The sequence below is a fragment of the Rhineura floridana genome, chromosome 12 (genome assembly GCF_030035675.1).
Source record: "Rhineura floridana isolate rRhiFlo1 chromosome 12, rRhiFlo1.hap2, whole genome shotgun sequence".
In the NCBI taxonomy this organism is placed as follows: Eukaryota; Metazoa; Chordata; class Lepidosauria; order Squamata; family Rhineuridae; genus Rhineura; species Rhineura floridana.
In genome coordinates, this window is record NC_084491.1 from 16,093,909 (window position 1) to 16,116,540 (window position 22,632).

General features: G+C 41.0%; 1 protein-coding gene across 6 annotated transcripts in view; it reads right to left on the minus strand.

The window, feature by feature from the left end:
* EBF2 (EBF transcription factor 2) overlaps positions 1–22,632 on the minus strand; it is a 378,097-nt gene that overhangs the window by 39,158 nt on the left and 316,307 nt on the right. For all 6 annotated transcript variants that reach the window (XM_061592314.1, XM_061592315.1, XM_061592317.1 and 3 more), the window contains 4 exons: positions 18,344–18,474; positions 16,198–16,324; positions 1,867–1,955; positions 165–230 (listed from right to left, as the gene is read on the minus strand). In XM_061592314.1, the coding sequence (XP_061448298.1) occupies positions 165–230; positions 1,867–1,955; positions 16,198–16,324; positions 18,344–18,474 (413 nt within the window). The remainder of the gene's footprint in view (positions 1–164; positions 231–1,866; positions 1,956–16,197; positions 16,325–18,343; positions 18,475–22,632) is intronic.

Below are 22,632 nucleotides of genomic sequence, written 5' to 3' on the forward strand. Positions count from 1 at the left end.
AAAATGTCTGTATTACATTGTCTCCCTCTACACACATTCAATGAACATCTGCACAGAGAGAGAGAGAGAGAGAGAGGGAGAGGGAGAGGGAGAGAGAGAGGGAGAGGGAGAGAGAGAGGGAGAGGGAGAGAGAGAGGGAGAGGGAGAGGGAGAGGTGTTCAAACCTGATTATTGTGTGGTGTTCCATACAGTGCTTCAACTAGATCAGCTGCCCTTTTCAATAGCATCTCCTGCATGGAGGAAAGAAGCACAATGAATGATTATAAAGAAGGATTAGCTTGCAATTCTATAGCAAATGGGATCATTCAGATTTGCATTTATGATATTTGTAATCACAATAGTACTACTTATTATGGAATGCACACTCTCTTTACATGGGACACTGCTGGGTCTCTTAGCATCATCTTGCATGTGTCTGCTACAGCAAATCAACCCCTCCCTTGGGGTTGCTCTTTATTTGGAAAAAATCACTTGCATGATGCCAGTTGCAGGTCTTCCTCATTTGGAGGAGCTGCCATGCTGGGTGTGGGGAGGGTGTCAAAGAAATGCATGGAAAATTATTATTTCCTAATAACTGTTGAATATGTCTATATGTACATCACCAAGCCAAACTGACAAGCCTAACCATGTGCAACTGAAGCAACTACACACTGATTCCCTGTATTTTCTCTGTCTCCATTTCCCTCTGTTTTCCCTATGTTGAAATTTAGATTGTAAGTTCTTCAGGGCAGAGACCTGTCTTCTTGTACTGTGTATAGTGTCATACACATTGGTGGCTTTATAGTAATAGTAAAATCATCATCATCATCTCACATTAGAAAAATTTTGAAATTCAGATGTTTTTACCCACTTATTATGAACACTTCCTTTAAATAAGCAACTTCAAATAAGTAACCCCTTAAATTGTTCCATACCCCCTTTAAACACCCTTTTATGTTCTCAGTCACAGCAGTTAAAGATTATTCCTCCAACCCGGATACTTGAGACTGGAAAGGGCAATGTTGATCTTGAAAACTCTACCCTGGTTAGGAGGAATCATGAGCTGGTCTGTTCCCACTGAAGTTCTTTATTCATCTTAATCCAACTGAAATCAGCTGGAATTGGAAACCTGCCTAAGACTGCAATTTCAAACACACTTACTAGGAAGTAAGCCCCGTTGAACACAATGGAATTTACTTCTGAATTAACACACATAAGGATTTTGGTGTGAAGAACAGTGCTGGCAGTGAAACATGTGGAGAGCAGGTTTGCACGTAATTAAATTTCACAGCACACAAGAAATCATAATTTTTGTTTAATGTCTCATTCAATTGATTCTTTCATTGAAATTTTCAACAGCATGGGGAAGTTAAGAGTGGTGAAATTGTACAGGTTACAGTGGCCATTGCTGTGCCATTTACTATGCGTAATAGTAAAAGGATGTTGTATGTAAGATTCAACTGGAGGTCATCCTTTGCCCATTCTCATTTGTTTGGGGATTACCCAATTTGACCTCCAGTACTTACCTTGATCCTTGAACTTCATTTATGGATATTTAAGGCAGGTGTTATCTGATTAAAGAAATCTTAGTCAATTAATCATATGAGCTTTAATAGACTAATCCAGGAGTAGACAACATGGTGCAGCCCAGATGTTTTGGATTACAACTCCCATCATCCCTCTGACCATTGGCCATAATGGCTGGGGCTGATGGGAGTTGTAGTCCACACATCTGGATGGTATGCCCCTGGATTAATCAGTCAACTAAAATGGCATAAATTTAGATATGTGTACAATATTTGTTTTAATATTTATGATTTCAATTTTCAAAAGAAAGAAAGAAAGATGTTAAGTACCAACAGACTGTGTTGAGAGAGAACTTTTTACCTTGGCTAATCGCTCTGGGTCACCAGGATGTCTTGGGATAACTTTCTGGAGTCTTTGGAAACCATAGTCTATGGTAGGCTCATTTAAAGCTAAAAAAAAAGAGAGAGAATGGGTGGGGGAATTAAAGATCAGGCATGAACAACAAGTGGGGCTTGATACAAAAAAAATGTCTTCCTTTAGGAAAACAAAAACAAAATGCTATTTTTGCAACATTAAAAGAACAAAAATCAAGTAAATGAATCATTAAAGACACATACACACACACACTAATTAGGGGGCAATCAAGGGGTAATTCACACTAATCTTCCAAATGCGTTGAACAAGAAATAATACAGGCAGAACCTATAAAGGAGGAATGTTTAACATTGCAAGACACTGTTACTTGTGAGTAAACATTATAGAAGGATCCTGGCCATTAGGAAGGGCCATGCTGAATAATATAGGTTTTACGAAGTGCTATGTGGAACCTCTGTTTTAACTTCACCTGCAGCTGATTGGAGAAAAGCAAGGCTTCAGCAGCACATAAGTGCTCCAGCGGAAGAAACAACCAAGCTTACATAGCATTTATCAAATATTAGACCAGCTTGCTAGTTTTGTCCCTTCCTTTGTGAGTCAGGCTGGCAGGTGCATTAATTTTTTTAAAAAAGAAGCACATTATGTATTTATCCTTGGCCATATTAAGAAAAAAATCACACTAGTCAAGGAGATGGGGAGTTCATGACTAGGAACCACTCAACCTAACAGGTTGGTATCAGTTCAAATTCATTCTTTGTCCACTAGCTGCTGCTTCTACTGATCTGTTTTTCCCCCTCACAAAAAAGATTGATACTGATATCTATATGTTGAAAGGAAATATTGATGAATGAAAAAAATCAACAAACGTTTCTTTCTTTATATCAATATTTTAAAGGCAGATTTTTTTTAAAAAAACCCACCCTATTTTCAAAAATAGCCATGGAAAAGGCTACGAAAAAACCTAATCTGCAACAATAGTGAATAAGTGAATTAACGGAAGATTTGGTGCCAAATCTGAATTGGGTGGAATTCTAGCACATCCCTACTCATGACATCACAGCCGCTAACCAATGTTCTGCCTCAGAGGGAACGAGAGACAAAACAGCAAAAAGTACCTCTGCCACGCTTGTCATAGAACATCTGTTTACACCCTATGATTCTTAAAGGCCAGTCTCTACAAAGGTGTAAAGGCTGATTTGCTAGGAACTAGAGCAGAGGTAGGGAACTTCAGGCCTAGTGGCCAAATGTGGCCCTCCAAGCCTCTCTACCTGGCCCTCCTATACCATGCCCTCTCACCAGCTAGACCTCCTCTCCCCAGGCCATGTTTTGCACACCTCTTGAGTGTTTGTGCCTGGCTGGAATGTGTCCTTTAAGAACATAAGAAGAGCCCTACTAGACCAGGCCAATGGCCCATCTAGCCCAGCTTCCTCTTCTCACAGTGGCCAACCAGATGCCTGTGGGAAGCCCGCAAGCAGGACCTGAGTGCAATACTCTCCTCCTGTGGCTAAACTCCAGGAATTCTGAAAATGCTTCTCACAGTCCTGGGTGGAGGACAGAGGGGGATTTGTGAGTGTAGAAACTAGCCTGCTATATAAAGGTAAAATACCCCTTTGTTGCTCTGCACACGTTTGCCTCTGACTCTGTCAACCACTGCCATGTGACTCCTGGAAGGTTGCTCAGAAGGGAATGAGGTCCCCAGGCTGAAAAAGATTCTCTACCTCTGGACTAGAACAATACTAAAGGACTATCTCCCAAGCTTGATTGTAGGAGGTCATAGTGGACTCAGCTCTGGACAGAATCCTGCTGTTACACATACTGATGACAGAGCTGGCATCAGCATCTGGACAAATTTACACACCTGCCAAGATCTCAAGTGCCTTGGGAGGGCTCACTAGTGCTGATATGGGCTGTGGGGATCAGGCTCACTTGCCCACCTGTTGCCTTGATTCTAGTCTTTAACCTCATGGAAGGTGGTTCACCACTTTACAATGTCTACAATAGCCTAATCATGCAAGACTATGTCAAGGCATTGTGGGAAATTTAAAATAGCGGGTGGCTTGCAGACCCCTGCTTCAGTCCACGTGGAGGACACTGGTGCTGATGTCAGTACCAGCCTGCACTTTGCCAGGCAGGGGCTAGACCCTGGCACCAAGTCTGACTGGGAACAATAAATTAAACTGGGAATCATAATGCTGTCCCAGATCTTCTCATTTGCCTGTATTTAGCAATACAGAAATAAGAAATCATACTAAGTCCTGATGACATACAATTTGATTTATTTTAATGAAACAATGATGGAGAGTTTAAATATTATGGGACTGAATCAAATGGGGGTTGAGCAGGAAAGCCTTAGATCTGAGAATTTAGACTTTGCTATACTTAGAATATTTTTTCTGCCTACTGGGAATCATTCTGGATCACTAAAGGACTATAATAATACACATTTCAACTGCCACAGAATCTATTTCCCATTTGGGAGCAGGGCAGAGAAGTTGTGCCAATAATCGTGAGAATTTGTCAGAACCCTCCTGAGATATTATATATCACTATGTACCATTTCTCTTCTTGCTTGTGAGTCTAAGTAAATTACATGTCTTGCGTCAAGCAAAAGTGATTATAAACTATAGTGTTTTTAATATATATATATATATATTGCTTAACTAAAATAACTATATATATATTGCTTAGCTAAACATACATAATGAGACTACACAGATTTGTTTCTTGAGAAAAGAATCTGGCTACTATTCAGTATTAATTGGGTAAAAGTTCAACTAAAACAGGCTTTCAGTTTGTCATGATCCCTTGTAGTTGTCCTGCAGTGTCCTGTGAATCTCGGCTTTTATTTATTCCATTTTAATTTTCTTTTTGAAAATTCTAGTTGCTGATGAAATGCTAGCAGGTCAGTTACATATTGTTGAAAATGATGATTTGCATCACCAAAAAAGAAGACAAAAGATTACAAATTTGCATATTGTAATGTATATGTATAGATACAAATTTAGTAATAGTTACTGTAAAGAGAAATACAGTACATCTCACCATAGTGGGGAAGACGCCAGGTGACGTGTTGGCCTGCTTTATCTGCCAACCAGGTGCTGATAATGGTTGATGGGCAACTTCAAGGCTCCTGCTTACTCTCCCTTTATATGGCTGCTTATCTTCAAATAGCCTTGAAATAGAGGACTGCCACTTTTCAAAACTGAGGACTGTCCTCTGTAAAATATGGCACATGGCCACCTTCTTTAGAAGTATGTGTAAAGCAGGGGTAGCCAATGTGGTGTCCTCCAGGTGGAAGGTAGGGAAGTTCTACTGCACTGCTAAAAGTCCTTGGACTACTAGGGGAACTGTTTAGTTGGATATCGCTCTATGCACTTAAGATTCCTTTTCTTTCTGTGGCTATTCTTATAATTGTTATATTGTTGACACTGGGATGAATGCAGTCTAAGCTACTTGAATTTAGGCCTTGCTGAGATCAGTGGGTCAAGTTAGTTATGGCTTAACTCCTACTGCTTCAGTGGGAATGAAGTTCAACTAACTTACAGTGCATAACCTAACCATGGGTTTTATTCAGCTATGTCCTACTCAGAGTAGATCCACTGAAATTAATGGACCTAAATTAGTCATGGCCATTGACTTCAGTGGGTCTACTCTGAGAAAGACTAGCAGTGAATACCACTCCATAGGTTCTATTCAACCTTTACTCAGAGTAGAGTATGGCATCACTATTTATTAGCTGTGTTAGTTGCTTGTTACCCAAAGGTCTCAGTAAAAACAAAAATGCATCATACTACAAAAACAAAAACAACAAATCAATAAAACAGCAACACCCACATACAACCACTGGAAGCTTTGGCAGAATACTAGTAACAGACATCATTATCTCAGTCTATCAAATGCCTGGAAAAAATGTAAGTCTTTACATGGCACTGAAAAGATGTAAAGAAAGGCACCAGACAGGCCTCTTCAGGGAGCATATTCCATAAATGGGTAGCCACAACTGAAAAGGCCTCTCCCTTGTCAACACCCTCTGAGCCTCCCTCAGAGGGGGGACCTGCAGGAGGGCCTCAGAAGAAGATCTAAGGGTCCACATAGGTTCCTATCAGGAAAGGCGTGCCAGACGATATTGGAGTCCTCAGCTGTAAACACTTTTATAGGTCAAAACCAGCAACTCGACTTGTGCTCAGAAGCATATAGGCAGTCAGTGTAACTGGAATGGGATTGGTGTTATATGAACTGTTCACCTTGAACACGTCAACAATCAGGCAACTGCATTCTTGCCCATTAGTCTTGGCCATTAATTTCAGTGGGTCTACTCTGAAAAAAGTGAGTTGAATACAACCACAATTCTACTCAGAAGTAAGTCCTATTAAATTCAATTGGGGCTCACTCTCAGGCAAGTGAGCATAGGATTACAATTTTAGACTGGATCCATCCCACTGTTAGGTGCCTTTGAGATTCTTCAGGCCCAAAGGAGGATGCAGAGATATTTTGATCCACCTGTTTATGCAAACCTCTATGGATAGTAGGTTTCCAAACTTATTCAGGGGACTTTTGTGTATGTGTGTTGGTGATGGGCAGCTGAAAACAATAGCCATACCCTTGGCACCACAGTCAGCCAGGCGATTGCTCTGCAGCAATAATGTGACTGACAACACTCCGAGAGGAACTGCTGACAGATTCTTAACTACAGCATTGCAAGCATGGCATACTTTGCTGTAACCTATTATAAGTACTCATTACGGGGAACATACGCATGCAGATAACAGCTCCCTCTGTGACATTTAGATTTACCCTTGGAATTTATCTTTAATTTTTATAGTTGTCTTTTTAACAGTTTATGACTCTCTCCTCTTCAAACAAGCTGTCTCAGTGCTGTTCTTGTTCAGCTAATGCCTAATCAGTTTGAACATGGAATAAATATTGGATTTTGTATTAAATATTGAAGGCCTCCCCTCAGATCTTGAGCGGCTGCAACCTGAGCTCCAAAAATCTCTGCTCCATCATCTCTCCCACCTGCATCCTCATAAGAACTCCAGATTCAGTCTCTGCCTTTATAGCCAAACTCCCTTAGGGGAGGGAGGAAATCTTGACATGAGTCTGATCCTGACTTCAAAACTGCCATTGACTCCCACTCTAGTACTGATCATGGAGCAAATCCAGTGAAAAGCTTGAATCCATCTCTATTCCTAATCAGGAAGAATGTCTCAAAATACTACAGAAAGGGAAATGGTTTCTAAGAGATGAGAAATAATGTAGTATTCAGTTTCTTTTAGCCTGATTCCTAATCATGCTTGTTCAGAAGTTCCACTGGCTTTCATGGGACTTACTTCCTAGCACCTGGGGGGGGGCAGGATTAAGTGGGACCTGAACACCAATTTGAAAACTGTTCTATTTGCAATAGTGATGCTTCTAGAATTCTCAGATTTTGAGTAGCTGAACTGTTATCTGATTTTGTTTCCAAAGTGGAAATGTTCTTTATTCCCTACCCCACACCAAATGTGGTACTGAGCACTTGGGATGTGGAATTTGTCACAGTTTGTGTACACTGATGAAGCACTGCTTTGGAAGCATGATTGCATCAAGGCTCCTCCTGTGTGGTGTTCTACTAGTGCAATTGTGCACACTGATAAAACACTGCAAAAAAGCAAACTGGGGATGTTACATATCATTGATGGAAGATGGACTGGTAGATAGAAATGTGCTAAATAAGTGAAGCAAATAAATGGGAATTCAGGAGGAGTGGAATGCCAAACAGAAGGAACCCACAGAAAAATAAACATAGGCAGCTGCCTTATACTGAGTCCATTGGTCCATCTAGCTTAGTGTTGTCTACACTAGGGGTTCACAAACTGTGGTCCTTGGATCACCAGTGGTCTGCAAGCTTCATTCAGGTGGTCCATGGCATGTCAACATTAAATACTCATATTTTGTTAATTGTATTTCAGTGCTTCTTTTATTTCTTATATTATAACTTTATCGCATTGCAATTTGAATTTGATGGAATGCAAATTGTAATACATTAAAATTCAAAATATGAAATAAAAGACGCAATAAAAATCCAATTAAAAATCCTGCAACATCTAACACGGTGCATTACAATTGCTATAACATGCAGGGATATCATTAAGTGGTCTGCAAAACTCTCAGCAATTTTCAAGTGGTCCATGAGGGGAAAAGAAGTTTGAGAAGCACTGTTTTGTACTGACTGGTAGCAGCTCTCTAGGATTTCAGGCAGGGCTTTCTCTCGGCCCTATTTGGAGATTGCCAAGGATTTAATAGGGGACCTTCTGCATGCAAAACAGATGCTCTACCACTACATCCCTTCCAGGAAAAAAAATGGATCTGGTGAAATTTGCTTACTTCTAATTCACACACACAAAGATGGGTTCTTTTCTCAGTACACAAAACCTCTAATACCACATTCTGAATTCCGACTTTCTGAGCTTCCACTCATGCCATGAGTTAAATATGCACGAGACAACTGCTACTGGAATCAATGGAATTAACCTGCACCTGATTAAACAATTTTGGGATTCAATTTTTGGGTACTCTCCCTCCCTCAATTTGACTTTACTCTGACCATTACTTTAACTTACTACATGTATTTGCTGATTTCATGCAGAATGTGTCACATATTCTCCAAAAAACATATCAATTTACAGAAGAAAACAACCCCTCCTTGATTTCAGCAAAAAAGCAGTAATAATCAGCAGTGATTATTATTTAAAAAAATACCATGATCATAACAGACTCTGAACACTGCTAATATAGTGATTGGAGGAGGAAAACAACATCATCACACTAGGTTAATTGTGCAGCTTGGAAGTTCTTACTTTATTGTTATCTCTCTCTGTCTCTCTCTCTGTTTTTTTAAACAATTCTACCAACCAAAATGAGCTGGGGGAATTGCTTACAGCAGGTGCAGCTGTAGTTAATAGTTGTGTTTATCGCTTTGCTTGTCATGATCTACTTAGATAGAGAGACTGAGAAATTGCTTAATTCTCTCTCCTCAACCCCTTGATAATTTTATGGAGCATCTTCTACCCACGGAGCCACAAAGCAACCTTTCCCTTCCTGGTGGATCTGAAAATCATCTTTAGCGGTGAATGCTGCTCCATTAGGGCAAGTGGGGGAACTGCCCCACCAACTTGAGTCTGCGCTCACCCAGGTGGGGACCTGTCAGCCTTTCTACTTACAAACAGTCCAGGTGGTGTTCCGGCCTGTCAGCTGTCTCCCTCTAGTCTCAGTGTTGCCTTTGTAAAACTCAGGAGGGAGGAAGAGGGAGGAAGTTTGTTCTGGAAGAAGAGGCGCGACACCCACAAGATGTAGGTATGAAATTGCTCCCACAAGAGGCAGTGATAGCCAGCCAACAACTGGGATGGCTTTAAAAGAGATCTAGATAAATTCATGGTGGATAAGGCTATCAACAGCTACTAGGCATGATGGCTATGTTGTACCTCCACTGTTGGAGGCAGTATGCCTCTGAATGCTAGCTGCTGGGAAACACAAGTGGGGAGAGTGCTCTTGCACTCAACTTGGGGCTTCCCATAGACATCTGGTTGGCCACTGTGAGAACAGGATGCTGGATTAGGTGGACCTTTAATCTGCTCCATCAGGGCTCTTCTTATATTTGTTTCTCAACTGCAGTCAAAAAGGTGTGGATATGCACTGTTCTGGTTATATCTCTCACCTGGACCAATTTTTTCAGAAAAGCTCTAATTTGGCATGAATGTTAATAGGGTACGATCACATGGCAAGCTTATTCTCTCCCAACAGAGTTTTGGAGATACAGTCTCTTTTCCTTGGGAGGGAGGAATCTGGCAGAAAATGAAAAAGTCTCTTTTTTTCATTTTCTTCCAGGATTTGATACACACAGGAATGCCATCTCTTCTGAAGGGATAAAGCCTGCCAAATTGCAGAATAAGTTCTGCAGTTGTACTCCCAGAAGACAAACATTACCATTTTGGGATGGGTACAACAAGAATTCCCCCTCTATGATGCACATCTTAATGTGGTGAGGGGGTTTGAGAGTGTTGAAGAAGCTGAGAGCAATGCCGTCAGGAGTCTAGACCAAGAGGGTCACCCAAGGTGGAATGTTCAAAGCTGAGACATCAGACGAAGATGCATCTAGACTCAGATGCATCTAGACTCAGATGAAGGCAATGGTAAACCACCTTAGAATACCCCTTACCATGAAAACCCTATGAATAGACTATCCAAAATGCAACATGAGATAGTGCTGGACAATGAAACTCCCAGGCCAGAAGGCACTCAGTGAGCTACTGGGGAAGAACAGCAGACAAGTACGAGTAGCTCTGTGACTAACAATGCAACTGGGTCAAAGACAAATGGAAGCGCGGAGGCTTATGTGCACAGAAGCCAACGTACACAATAGGAACATGGAATGTTAGAAGCATGAACCAGGGAAAGTTAGAAATTGTCAAGCAAAAAATGGAATGTATCAACATTATAATACTTGGTGTGAATTATTGGTGGGACACTTTCAATCAGGCAACTACAAAATATTTCATGCAGGAAATGAGAAAATAAGAAGAAACAGGGTTGCATTAATAGTGAGAAGTGATGAAGCAAAAACAATTCGGAGCTATAACTCAAGGTCTGAGTGAGTGATATCAATGAGATTTAACAGGAAACCTATTAACATAACCAACATCCAAGGGTATGCTCCAGTGGCAAATACAGAAGAAGAGGAATTGGAGAGATTTTATGTAGAAGTGCAGGAAGAAATTGATCACACACCAAAACAAGATGTGCTGATAATCACGGGGGACTGCAATGCAAAAGTAGGGAACAGAGAAGAACTAGGAATTGTGGGAAAATGGGGCTTAGGAGATAGAAATGAAGCAGGAGAAAGACTTATTGAATTCTGTGAAGCCAATAATTTGTTTCTTGCAAATAATTTTTTGAGCAATTGAAAAGATGACTGTACACGTGGACATTACCAAACAGTCAATCTAGGAATCAAATTGATTATATAATTGGTATCAAGAAGTTCCATACTTTCTGCAAAAACAAGGCCAGGAACAAACAAAGTCGACAATGAGGACAAAGATGTATCACTGAAAACTAAAGTCAGGATCATTCAGACCATGGTATTCCTGATCCCTATGTATGGATGTGAAAGTTGGACAGTGAAAAAAGTAGATAAGAGAAAAATCAACTCATTTGAAATGTGGTGTTGGAGGAGAGCTTTGGGTATACCATGGACCACAAAAAAGACAAATAATTGGGTGTTAGAACAAATTAAACCAGAACTATCACTAGAAGCTAAAATGATGAAACTGAGGTTATCATACTTTGGACACATCATGAGAAGACATGATTCACTAGAAAAGACAATCATGCTGGGAAAAACAGAAGGGAGTAGAAAAAGAGGAAGGCCAAACAAGAGATGGATTGATTCCATAAAGGAAGCCACAGACCTGAATTTACAATATCTGAACAGGGTGGTTCATGACAGATGCTCTTGGAGGTCACTGATTCATAGGGTGGCCATAGGTTGTAATCGACTTGAAGGCACATAACAACAACAACATACTTACCTGGGAGGAAGTCCTATTGATCTCACTTCTGAGTAGGTATGTCATTTATTGGGATTATTTACTTCTCTTTGTTCTAATCCTGTCATCTGGATTCTCAAAGGGTGCGTTACTCTCTCCCTCTCCACCCCACCACACCCCATAATTCTGCTCACTAAGAAATGAACTCCAAAGAAAATTTGAGGAAACATGATGCAATTCTTATAGTTACTGAGCTTGTTTGGACAGTGATGGGGTGGTGGTACCCCTTCCTCTATCCCCGCCACCACCAGCTCTGAGGTTGCTGCTGCACCACTTTCCCGACATGTATCCATCAGGAGAGGGAGGCACACAAAGTTGCTCAGCTTCTTAGGTGAGTGAGGCGCCGGGCTGGAGCAGCAGAAGGAGGAGGAGAGAGAGTTGGAGGCGACGCCGCTCCCTCCAACTAGATTGTTCCAAGGTGCGAGGTTGGGAAAGCGGAGTTCAGCAGGTGGCTCCTAGAGCAAGAGGCTCTGAGAAAGGCAGCAGATGGCTGGCACCTTCGTGCAGCTGGCGTGGCAGGGCTGGGCTCAGGCTGGTGAGAAGCTCCAGTGAAGTCCCGGGCCCTCAGTGCCCGACCTGGATGAGCGCTAGCGCTGGGCATGTCTGAGGTGGCTGCCTCATTCTGCCTAATGGCCCTCTTTCCTTTTGTCCATCAAGACTGCCTTCTCAGTCTTGTTCTTGTGCTCTGGGTATAGAATGCAATCCTCTCCATGAACAGGATCACATTCAGTCAAGGCATAGGCCCTCATCATTCACAGGATCATAGTCAGTGATGTCATGTGATACAGGGGAATATTCCCATAATAACATGCAGCCCCCTCATGCTGCACAGTCAACACCTGTTAGGGGTGTTCCCATATTAGATTCAGCCAGTGTAAAATCTGTATACAACAGGCGAGCTGTATGGCCATAGTTATTCACATGTAATGTTCAACAAAGTGTACAGTCTGTATCTGTGTACACAATAGTTGGGCTGCACAAATCAAGTACACTCTTTCACATAAATACTGGTACATTTTGAAAAAAATATATTAATAATAAATACTTGTACATGTGTAGAGACAACTTGTACCTGTGTTCAGTATAATATGTAATAAGAGAAAATGGTTGTCCATTCTAGTAAGGGTTGGGAATGGTTGGAATCTGGAAAATTTTTTGTAAACAGCTCATTCATGAAGTGTATTTTAAAAAAGAACATAAATTCCTCACTAATTGCTTTACTTCTCAGTAAAAGCAAGAGTTGTGTTTCATAAATTGAAATGTTTGTTTATGAGACAATGGCCTTAATTGTTGATAATTCAGTACATTTAGTACATGGTGACAGGCAATGATGGTTGGTTCCCCACCGTGAAAGTGGAGACTGTGGTCTGCCAAGGCACGGAGCTCAGTGCGCACGTCCACACACACACTGGGAAGGATGTTTACTCCTTCCGGAGTATCGCTAAAGCTAAGGGAGAAGGGGATAGGTTCTTTTTGTCAGTTTCATTTTTTTTGTCAATTGCATGCTTCTGGCTGAAGGGGAGAGCCTTCGGGTGTAATTGACATGAAAGTGATTAGAGGCAAACAGAAGTCCCATGCTCTTTTCGCATTACGGATTTAAAGGCACAGTAGCTCCCTCTTTGCGGCTTGGCGCCCTCCCGGAAAATCCAGGCCACCTAAAGGGCTAAGCAGCCACTGGGTAGCAGGGCTATAATCCACCAGGTAACTGGGCAATATGGCAACCCTACCCTCACTGAGCTATAATTTCCAAAGTTTCCTGGGAAGGAGGATCGATTGCTAAACCACTTTGGGCATTGTAGTTTTGTGAGGGAAATAGGGGGTCTCCTTTCAACTCTCAGCACCCTTAACGCTCAACAGTTCCCAGGATTCTTTGGGGCAAGCCACAATTGTTTTAAGTGGCATGATATTGATTTAAACGTCTAGTACAGATGGGCGCCTAGGTTACATTGGGAGCATTCTGAGAAATCAAAATGGCAGCTAGGCACAGCTACCCAGTGCTGTCCATAGTTCTGGGCTAGAAAAAGATGAAGGAGGGGGGAGGACAGATGTCAGCATGTATGCTTCTGAGCTCAATTCAAGGTGCTGGTTTTAACCTATAAAGCCTTACACGGACCACAATACCTGATGGAAAGCCTCTCTCAACATGAACCCACCCACACAACGCTCAACATCTAAGGCCCTCCTCTGGGTGCCTACTGTGAGGGAAGCTCAGAGGCTGGCAACAAGGGAGAGGGCCTTCTCAGTGGTGGCCCCCAAATTATGGAATGATCTCCCTGACATGGTGCAACTGGCACCAACACTGTTATCTTTTCAGTGCCAGGTCAAGACTTTCCTCTTCTCCCAGGCATTTTAGCATGTGTTTTTAAATTGTTTTTAAAAAAAATTAAATTGTGTTTTTAAATTTTTTTTTTGCATTTTAAAATTTGTATATTTGTTTTTAATGTTTTTAATTGCTGTAAACCACCCAGAGAGCTTTGGCTATGGGGCGGTATATAAACGTAATAAATAAATAAATAATAAGTGGTGGGCATTGATGAGGTGCCAAGGCCCCAGCAATTGCCCGAGGAAGCTGGATGCTGACTTTAGCCCTGGCTCATGATCTGTTGCTTATTCTGATATTTCAGTGTAAGATCTCAGGACTGCTAAATGTGGAGGAAGTCCAGTGCACTATGTTGGAAAAGAGCAGAAGAGTTATTCAAAAATCGTGTCCATTTTGTTTGTTTTTTTATCATTAATTTTTATTCAAATTTTCAAAAACAAAACAAAACAAAACAAAAATACAAATTAAACAATAAAATAAAATGTTGACTTCCGATTTGTCGCAGATCAGTTATAGGTCTACAATATATAACAAACCTGTCTCTTAAATTATATTACAAAATCACTTTCCTCCAGTAGTTATCTTAATTAATCATCAAATCTCATAAACATCACCTTATTCTTTCCACAAAAAGTCAAAGAGAGGTTTCAACTCCTTGAGAAATATATCTATCAATTTTTCTCCAAATAAACATGTCAATTAATCCATTTTATCAAATCTGTTAGGTCCAATAATGTCAATAGCCATTCTTCCATTATCAATGCTAATTTCATCTTCCATCTTCCATCCTTGCACCCATAATAATCCTGTTAGGTCCAATAATTTCAGTAGCCATTCTTCCATTATCAGTGTCCCATAATAATCTTGCTGTCATAGCCATAGTCATATAATAAGAGTCTGATATGAATTTCCTTTATCACAAATATTTCCTTGCCATCAATTCTAAATGTGTTGCTGAAATATTGTTGTAAAGTCATATCTCTGTTCTTCTTTTTTACGAAATGTACTGGCACATCTCTTGAAAGTTTTTCCATTGTCACATATCTGTAATTAATTCTATAGATTTTTTCTATGTCAAACTCCATCACATCATTCCAGTCCAGAAATTTATCCAAGACATTGATAACTTTATCTCTGATATCTTCATTAATTTCTTCGGAGACAACGCTGAATTCCAAACAGTAAACTTTATCTCTAATATCCATAAACTCCAAGTCTTTTTCCAGTTCCACATTTGTTCCAATCTCCAGGGCTTGCATCTTCCCTTTAATTTTTCTTTTTTCATCTTCTAATGCTTGACCATTTGTATCTCTGATCTCATCAACCTCCTCTCTCACAAAATCCCCTATTTGTTTAAGCTCCTGCTTCATTTTGCCAAATTCAATTTTCATCTCCTGTCTACCCTGTCTCAGGGTTTGTTTCATTATCTCAATCTCATCCATTATTTTCTGAAACATAGTTACTTCCAGATTCTCAGTCACTTTCTTGATTGCCATTCTTAAAACCACGAAAAAAAAACAAACCACTTCTTATTCCAGCAACAAAGGGGTTAATATTCCAAGCCTGATGACATCACAGTGTAGCCAACACAGCCTGCCTTATGTCTTATATGCTCAGGAATGCAAAACAAATTTAGTTCACAGCATCAAAACAGTTAGTGGCATCCAGAACAAGCAGATTCGTCAGAATAAAATAGACCAGAAAAAATAGTCCCAGACATATAATACTCAAAAGCTCATAAATCAGATTTATTATTTTTTTTTTCTCCTCGGAATAGAAATCCCTCATCCGTTTGTATCTTTAAAATGTACAATTCCAGGCCAGCTTTTTGCAATAAAAAACAAAGATAAGCTATTACGATTTCTTTCCTCCTTAATTTCGTGAATGAAAGAGAAGAGTTATAACTCACCCAGGGATTCTTTATAGCTGATTCATTGACAAATCTCTTTTTGTTGCAACAATTTAAGCCAGATGATAAAAATAGAAAGAAGGATGCTTGCCTGTTAAAATCTGTTTATCTTTAAAGAAAAGATAAACGTCTCGCTTAATCAGTTAGAGCTTGGTTGGAAGTCTGTCCGGCGTTGCTGGCTGAACCTTCTTTCATAAACTAATGAAATCCAGTCCCCCCAACAAACTCAAACTTTTGTGGTTAATCTCTAGGTTTCTCCCTGCCCGGGAGAAAGTCTTTACCAGTCAAAAAAAAATGTTCTGACTGATTTTAAAACTGAAAAAGCTTCTTCTGAGACGAGAGCACGTCTCAAAGGCAGGCACAGGCGAAGTCACCCTTCCCGGAAGTCCAAAAATCATGTCCATTTTGGAAAAAAAAAGTCCCCACCTCAGAAAGAGCTAATTTCAACACAACTTTACACATTAGTAATTTTGAATACATAGATCCTCATCATTTTCACATACCTGTATAAATAAATCTACCAGGGGCTCCTTTGCAAAATTGCTTGGATTTATATGATAATGTTACTTCAACCACACCAGGGATGTGACGAGGGGGTGTCTGGACACGGATGGCATGAGGTGTGATCAGCTGGGAAGCATCAAGGAGAGAAAACAAGTTAGAATGGTGAAGCATTACCACAGTACCCTTCAGTATTCTCAATTTATGCTTCTAGATTAGGGATGGAGGCCTTGTGGCCCTCCACATGTTGTTTGACTCCAACTCCCATCAGCCCCAGCTAGCATGGCCAATGGCTAGAGATGATGGGAGTTGTAGTCCAACAACATCTAGAGGGTCAAAGATTCTATCTCCCTGTTCTGGATAAATATGAATGGTAAAATTCAGCAGGACCAAACTTTCCCAGTGTCAACAGACTCCATACAAGGCACCCAAGATTTCTATCATGAAGAGGGAGGGAAAACTGAACTAATTAAGGATGCATGCATCTGCCCATTTCAGTTTCTGTTACTTTTTCATTTTATCCAATCTTAAGTTCAGTTTACCCCATTTTCACATCACATTTAAAAAGCCTGCACAATTTTTGTATGCATTTTCATGCACGTTTTCCCTAATATAAACCTTTTCATGCAATTGTGCCTAATATACACTTTCTTAAGCAATTTTCCATTATAATTAATTTTTTCTATTTTATTTTTGATAATATATACATTTTTGCTAATATATATATATATTGAGCAATCTTTCTCTAAAGTATGTTTTTGAATAGAGAACTGCACAGGTCTCGCCTCAAAAAGGAGATTGTAGAGTTGGAAAAGATCCAGAAAAGGGCGATCAAAATAGTCAAGGGAATGGAGCAACTCCCCTATGAAGAAAGATTGCAGCATTTGGTGCTTTTTAGTTTAGAGAAAAGGCAAGTAAGGGGTGACATTAAAGAAGTATATAAAATTATGTATGACATGGAAAAAGTGAATAGAGAAAAAAAATCCCTCTGTCATAACACTAGAATTCTTTGACATCCAATGAAGGTGAATGTTGGAAGATTCAAAGTTCAAAAGATTCAAAAGAAAGTACTTTTTCATGCAGTGCACAGTTGAGATTCACTCCCACAAGAGGCAGAGATGGCCACCAACTGGGATGGCTTTAAAAGAAGATTAGAAACGTTTATGGAAGTTAAAGCTATCAATGGCCATTAACCCTGATGACCATGTTCTGCTTTCACTGTTGAAGGCAGTATGCTTACAAATACCTGTTGCAGGAAACCATAGGAGGAGAGAATGTTGTTGTGCTCAGGTCTTGCTTGTGAGCTTCCCGTGGGCATCTGGTTGGCTACTGTGAGAATAGGATGCTGGACTAGATGGGCCATTGGCCTGATCCAGCAGGCTTTTCTTATGCACTGCAAAATTTGGAGAATTGTGACTTTCAAAGAATAGCTGCGTTTTGGTTCACATATTGGTTAGAAAGGTAAGTAGGTCTGTATTAAAATGCAAACTGAGCTAATATCTCCCCATCTCTAGTACTATACTCGAGTACTCAATCTGGGTCAGCTCCCAATAGGGATGGGGGAGAAATTCAATCCAGTTCACACTTGAAGCCGAACGTATCAAATCTGCATTTTCTGAAACAATATGAGAACCGAAACACAGCCATCCTTTGAAATTTGCACTTATCTGAATGTTGCTGTGCAGTTCTCCAGCCAACCAATGTTCACAAAAATGCATTAGGGGAAAGTGTACATAAAATTGAAAATCATACAATAACTCTGCAGCAACGGCTTGTGAATGCGGTGGAGGCAGCATTGCATTTGTAAGGAAGGGGGTGAAGTAGGGCAGCAGTGAGGCTAGGTAAGTTACTGGTTGGTGGAAGCAGACTGCAGGGCCACTGCCACTCTGGAGCTCCTCCAAACGTGCCCTGTCCAATCCCTGTCCTGACTAGCTCAGCACCTCTATCGCCAGGAGGATCCTACTGTCTCCATCTCCCACACAAGTCATTGATGGTGCACTGTACAACATTTTGTCATGAACAAATAAAACTGAGCAATGGAGTATTCCATTACCTTCTGAGACATGGTAAATAGAACCAAACCAAGCTACCTTGGCTGTTTGAGAAGGACCGCTTGGCAAACAGTAACCAGAAAACAAGGTTGCCTACCTCACTCCATACAAGCATGGTCCCAAATACGACCTGCAGCCCATCAAAGAAGTTGTCTCCTATAATGATCACCATTGCTCCACCTGTGGTCCAGCCTTCACTTGGACTAATTGCTTTGATGCAGGGAGTGGCTAAAGGGGATGGGGAAGAAAAAGGAAAGGAGGGGGAAGGAGACACCAGAGTTAGCTTTCTCGCCAAGATTGATATCTTTATTGAAGCAAGGGCTATGGTCCTTCTCTACAGCAAAGATCTCAGCCATGCCTATTTTGTTAAGATATAAACCTGCGTTAGACCAAGTCTGCCCAGTATTGTCTGTTCCAGGAGTGAGGAGCCATTAGCCTTCCAGATGTTGGATTCCAACTCCCATCAGTCCCAGCCAGCATGGGCTATTGAGAGTAAGGGATGATGGGAATCATAGTCCAGCAACATTTGGAGGGCCACAGTTTCCTCACTCCTGGTCTACTCCATCTCATGCTGGCTTTCCAAGGTCTCAAGCACAAAGATGCATTTCCCAAACCTACTACCTAAGATAATTTTTAGTTGAGATGCTAAGGATTGAACCCAGAGGCTCCTTCATGCAAAGAAGAAGAAGAAGAAGAAGATTTATTAAAGTTATATCCGACCCCTCATCCTGAAGGAGCCTGGGACACCACACACATCAACAAACCTTTTTTTAAAAAAACAGCATTTTAAAACAGTTATAGTTAAAAATGTTCTTTCATCCAGTGATCTCCAGGAACAGTTTCCTTCAGCCATCAAATGGCTGGGTAAACAGGAATGTTGTCAAATTCCTCCTAAAAGTCATCAATGATGAACCTCACCGGAGAGGGCATTCCGCAAACAAGGAGCCACCACTGAAAAGGCACTTTCCCAGGCCAATGTCAACCAGCATTCCAGAACATAGCTGTAAATGTTCTACCACTCTGGCCCTTCCTATTTCAGTAGGCCTTGCACAGGAGAATTGCTGCTGGATTATGCTATTTGGCTTTTGTTCTGAAACCTTCTGTTTACTCCAAAGCAGAGGAAGCCAGTATGGTGTCCTCCAGATGTTGCTAGACTACAATTCCCATCATGCCTGACTATTGTGCATGCTGGCTGTGGCTGATGGGAGCTGGAGTCCACATCATCGTGAGGAAACCGTGTTGGCTACCCTTGCCCCAAAGAGACAAGGCAGTGAACATTGGGATAAATGTTTGGGATACAATTGGGATACAATCTTTATCTTAGCAAAAACATTCAGAAAAGTAGCATTGTTTCCTGGGCTTTTATTCAGAGCTTGGAAAAGTTACTTTTTTGAACTACAACTCCCATCAGCCCCAGCCAGCATGGCCACTGGATTGGGCTGATGGGACTTGTAGTTCAAAAAAGTAACTTTTCCAAGCTCTGCTTTTATTACATTAGATATGTTTATTTGTTTTATTTATCAAAATTTATATACTGCTTGATTGTGAAAAACCTCTAAGCGGTTTACAAAAAAACATTTAAGCTCTCCCTTTCTCTTTCTTATAGAGAACTTTTACAGGCTTCTTTGTCTTCCAAAGACCTCTGCCTGCTATCATTCAACTGCAGCAGATCCAGACTCATCTGTATGTGTTTGTGTCTAAGTTTTATACCAGTTTAACTCTTGTGGTTGCCCCTAAGAATTCTGAGAATTGAAGTCTGGTGAGAGTGTTGAAAATTCTCTGTTAGACATCCCTAGCCCCCAGTACCTGGACTACAACTCCTGCAAAAAAGATGAATTCCACATTAGGGATCATAAAGAAAGGAACTGAAAATCAAATCCCCAGTATAGCAATGCTTTTGTGCAAATCTATAGTGCAAATTCACTTGGAATCCTCTGCACGGTTCTGATCACTACCCCTCGAAAGGGATATTGCAGAGCTGGAAAAAGTTCAGAAAAGAGCAACAGAAATTATTAAGGGGCTGGAGAAAAACTCCCTTTCAAGGAAAAGTTATAACATTTGGGCTTCTTCATTTTGAAGAAGAGAATAAAAGGCAAGTAAAAGGGGTCAGGATAGAGGTGCATCAAATTATGCATGGCATGGAGAAAATCTATAGTGATAAGCTTTTTCTTCCTCTCTCATAATACCAGGGTCAGGGCCAGACCTACCATTAGGCAACAGACAGGTAGGGGTACAGCAGCAACACCCATCCTCAGCCATTCCTCACTCTTGTGCCACACAGCCTGCCGTATGATTCCAATCTGTCCTGTCCTGTGCTCTCTAATCTATCTTCCTGCGCTTGGGAGTGATGGAGGAGGATGTCTCATCACCATTCAGTTGACAGCCCACCCAGCTTCTGATGGGGAACGGGGAAGAGGGCACCATCTTGTCCTTTGCCTCAAGCACCGAAGTGTCCTGGGCCAGCCCTGCCAAGGGTTATCTAATGAAGCTTAATGGTGGGAGATTCAGGACAGACAAAAGGAAGTCCTTCTTCAGACAGCACATCTGGTTGGACTAGATAGGTCTTTGGCCTGCTCCTACAGGGCTATTGTGTTCTTTTTATCTTAGTAGAGGCTGTGCCCCTGCTTGCTTTGCTCACCAACCTGCCTTCCCACCCCACCCCTCCTTTTATCCCTCACCAAAGCCACCCAACCCCTCCCTTTACACCTGTCTGCCTTTGTCTCTATTCTCCTCCTCTACTGGCCCAGCAGCTTTTAGAAGTCTGTTGTCACACTGTAGTCTGCAGCACCACCTGTCGGTGGCCAAGAAAATGACTGTGTGATGACATTCTTATGCAAACATAGGAGACAAGGGATGGACAAACCTATAAATTTAGGTTTCTTAATTTGGTTCACTAGATTTCTATGGCAGTTGCTTGTTTTTTAAAAAGTCCTCACAAAAATTCATCAGCACTTTAGTATGCATTTCTCTGAATGTATACATTTTTGCAAGCAATGTTCACTAATAAAATGTAATTTTGTATGCTGTATTCATCTCCTCCTGGGAGGAAGGGTGGGATATAAATCAAATAATAAATAAATAAATAAAATAATATATGCATATATAGTTTTTGGATTGGTGAAATGTATCACAAAATTCAAAGAACGGTGCACATTGAAAGAGAGCTGCATTCTGCTTCACACATTGTTTCAGGAAGTACAAATTAGGTAGTTTCGCATTAAAGTGAGATGCAAAGTGAATTTCTCTCCCACCTCTAGTTTTTACCCAGTTTAGTACAGATATGCCTTTCTAATGAGCGTGCTGGATATTCACAGCAGAATAGCTTTGTACATTCCCTGCTAGAAGCTACACACTGCTGATGGTGATAAGGTACAATGTGAGGAATCATGTTACCTTGCGCCAGTCTGAAAAATGTTAATGCCTGTCCCACTGGTGGCCAGCAATGTGGGGGGGGGCACAACCGACAGTCAGTTGCAATGAAGTATGAATTACTTCAGCGGTAGGGCACATGTAGAACATCCTAGGCTCCTTCATGGCATCTTGAGTTAAAAGAGCTCAGGTAGCAGGACGGGGATGAACCCCTGCCTGAAACCCCAGAGAGCTACTGCCAGTCAGAACAGACAGTAATTGATTAACTGCATCAGTGATCTTGAACCAGCATAAGGCAGCTCCAAGCAGAAATAAAAGACAAAGAAATAAAACAAGAAATAAAACAAAGAACTAGAGCTGACAATATGTAGCATTTATGTTAAGCTTTTACATTGCAACCCCGTGCATGTTTATTTGGAAGTAAGTCCCACTGTGAGGTTGGTTGTTTTTGTAAGTGTGTTTAGGATTCCGGCCTTAAGCATCTAACAGTGCAATCCTGTTCATGTCTACTTAATTCAGTAGATTATCTCCCAGGTAATTATGTATAGGATTGCAGCCTCTAAGCGCTCGATCCATTTCACACACTAGGTGTTTGCCAAAAGGCAACTCTTTGGTTAGTAAATAATGCAATTGTCTCCAATGCAATTGTCCTGCTAGGAGTAGGACTGAGCTGAATTGGATCCCCAAAATTCTCCATGCTATTTGTGAGCGGTGAAATAAGGGAAACACATTGTGTGTTTTTTCCCTTCGGAAGCTTTGACACAATTCCTTGGTCCTAAACCTCAACTATGTATGTGTAACTAATGACAAAACAAGATATTTTTATTTGTTGGGTGTTCTTGTTTACTGCAATCAGTATAACATCAATTCTGCAGATTCTGCCACCCTCAGAAGTGCAGGGAATGGTGGCCTGGGAGAGATCTTTCTCTGTGTCAGCCCCTAAATTGCACTAATCCCTCCTCACAGAGGTGGGTCTCATGCAGGGATGAGTGAATCTATCAGTTTCAGTTTCTTTTT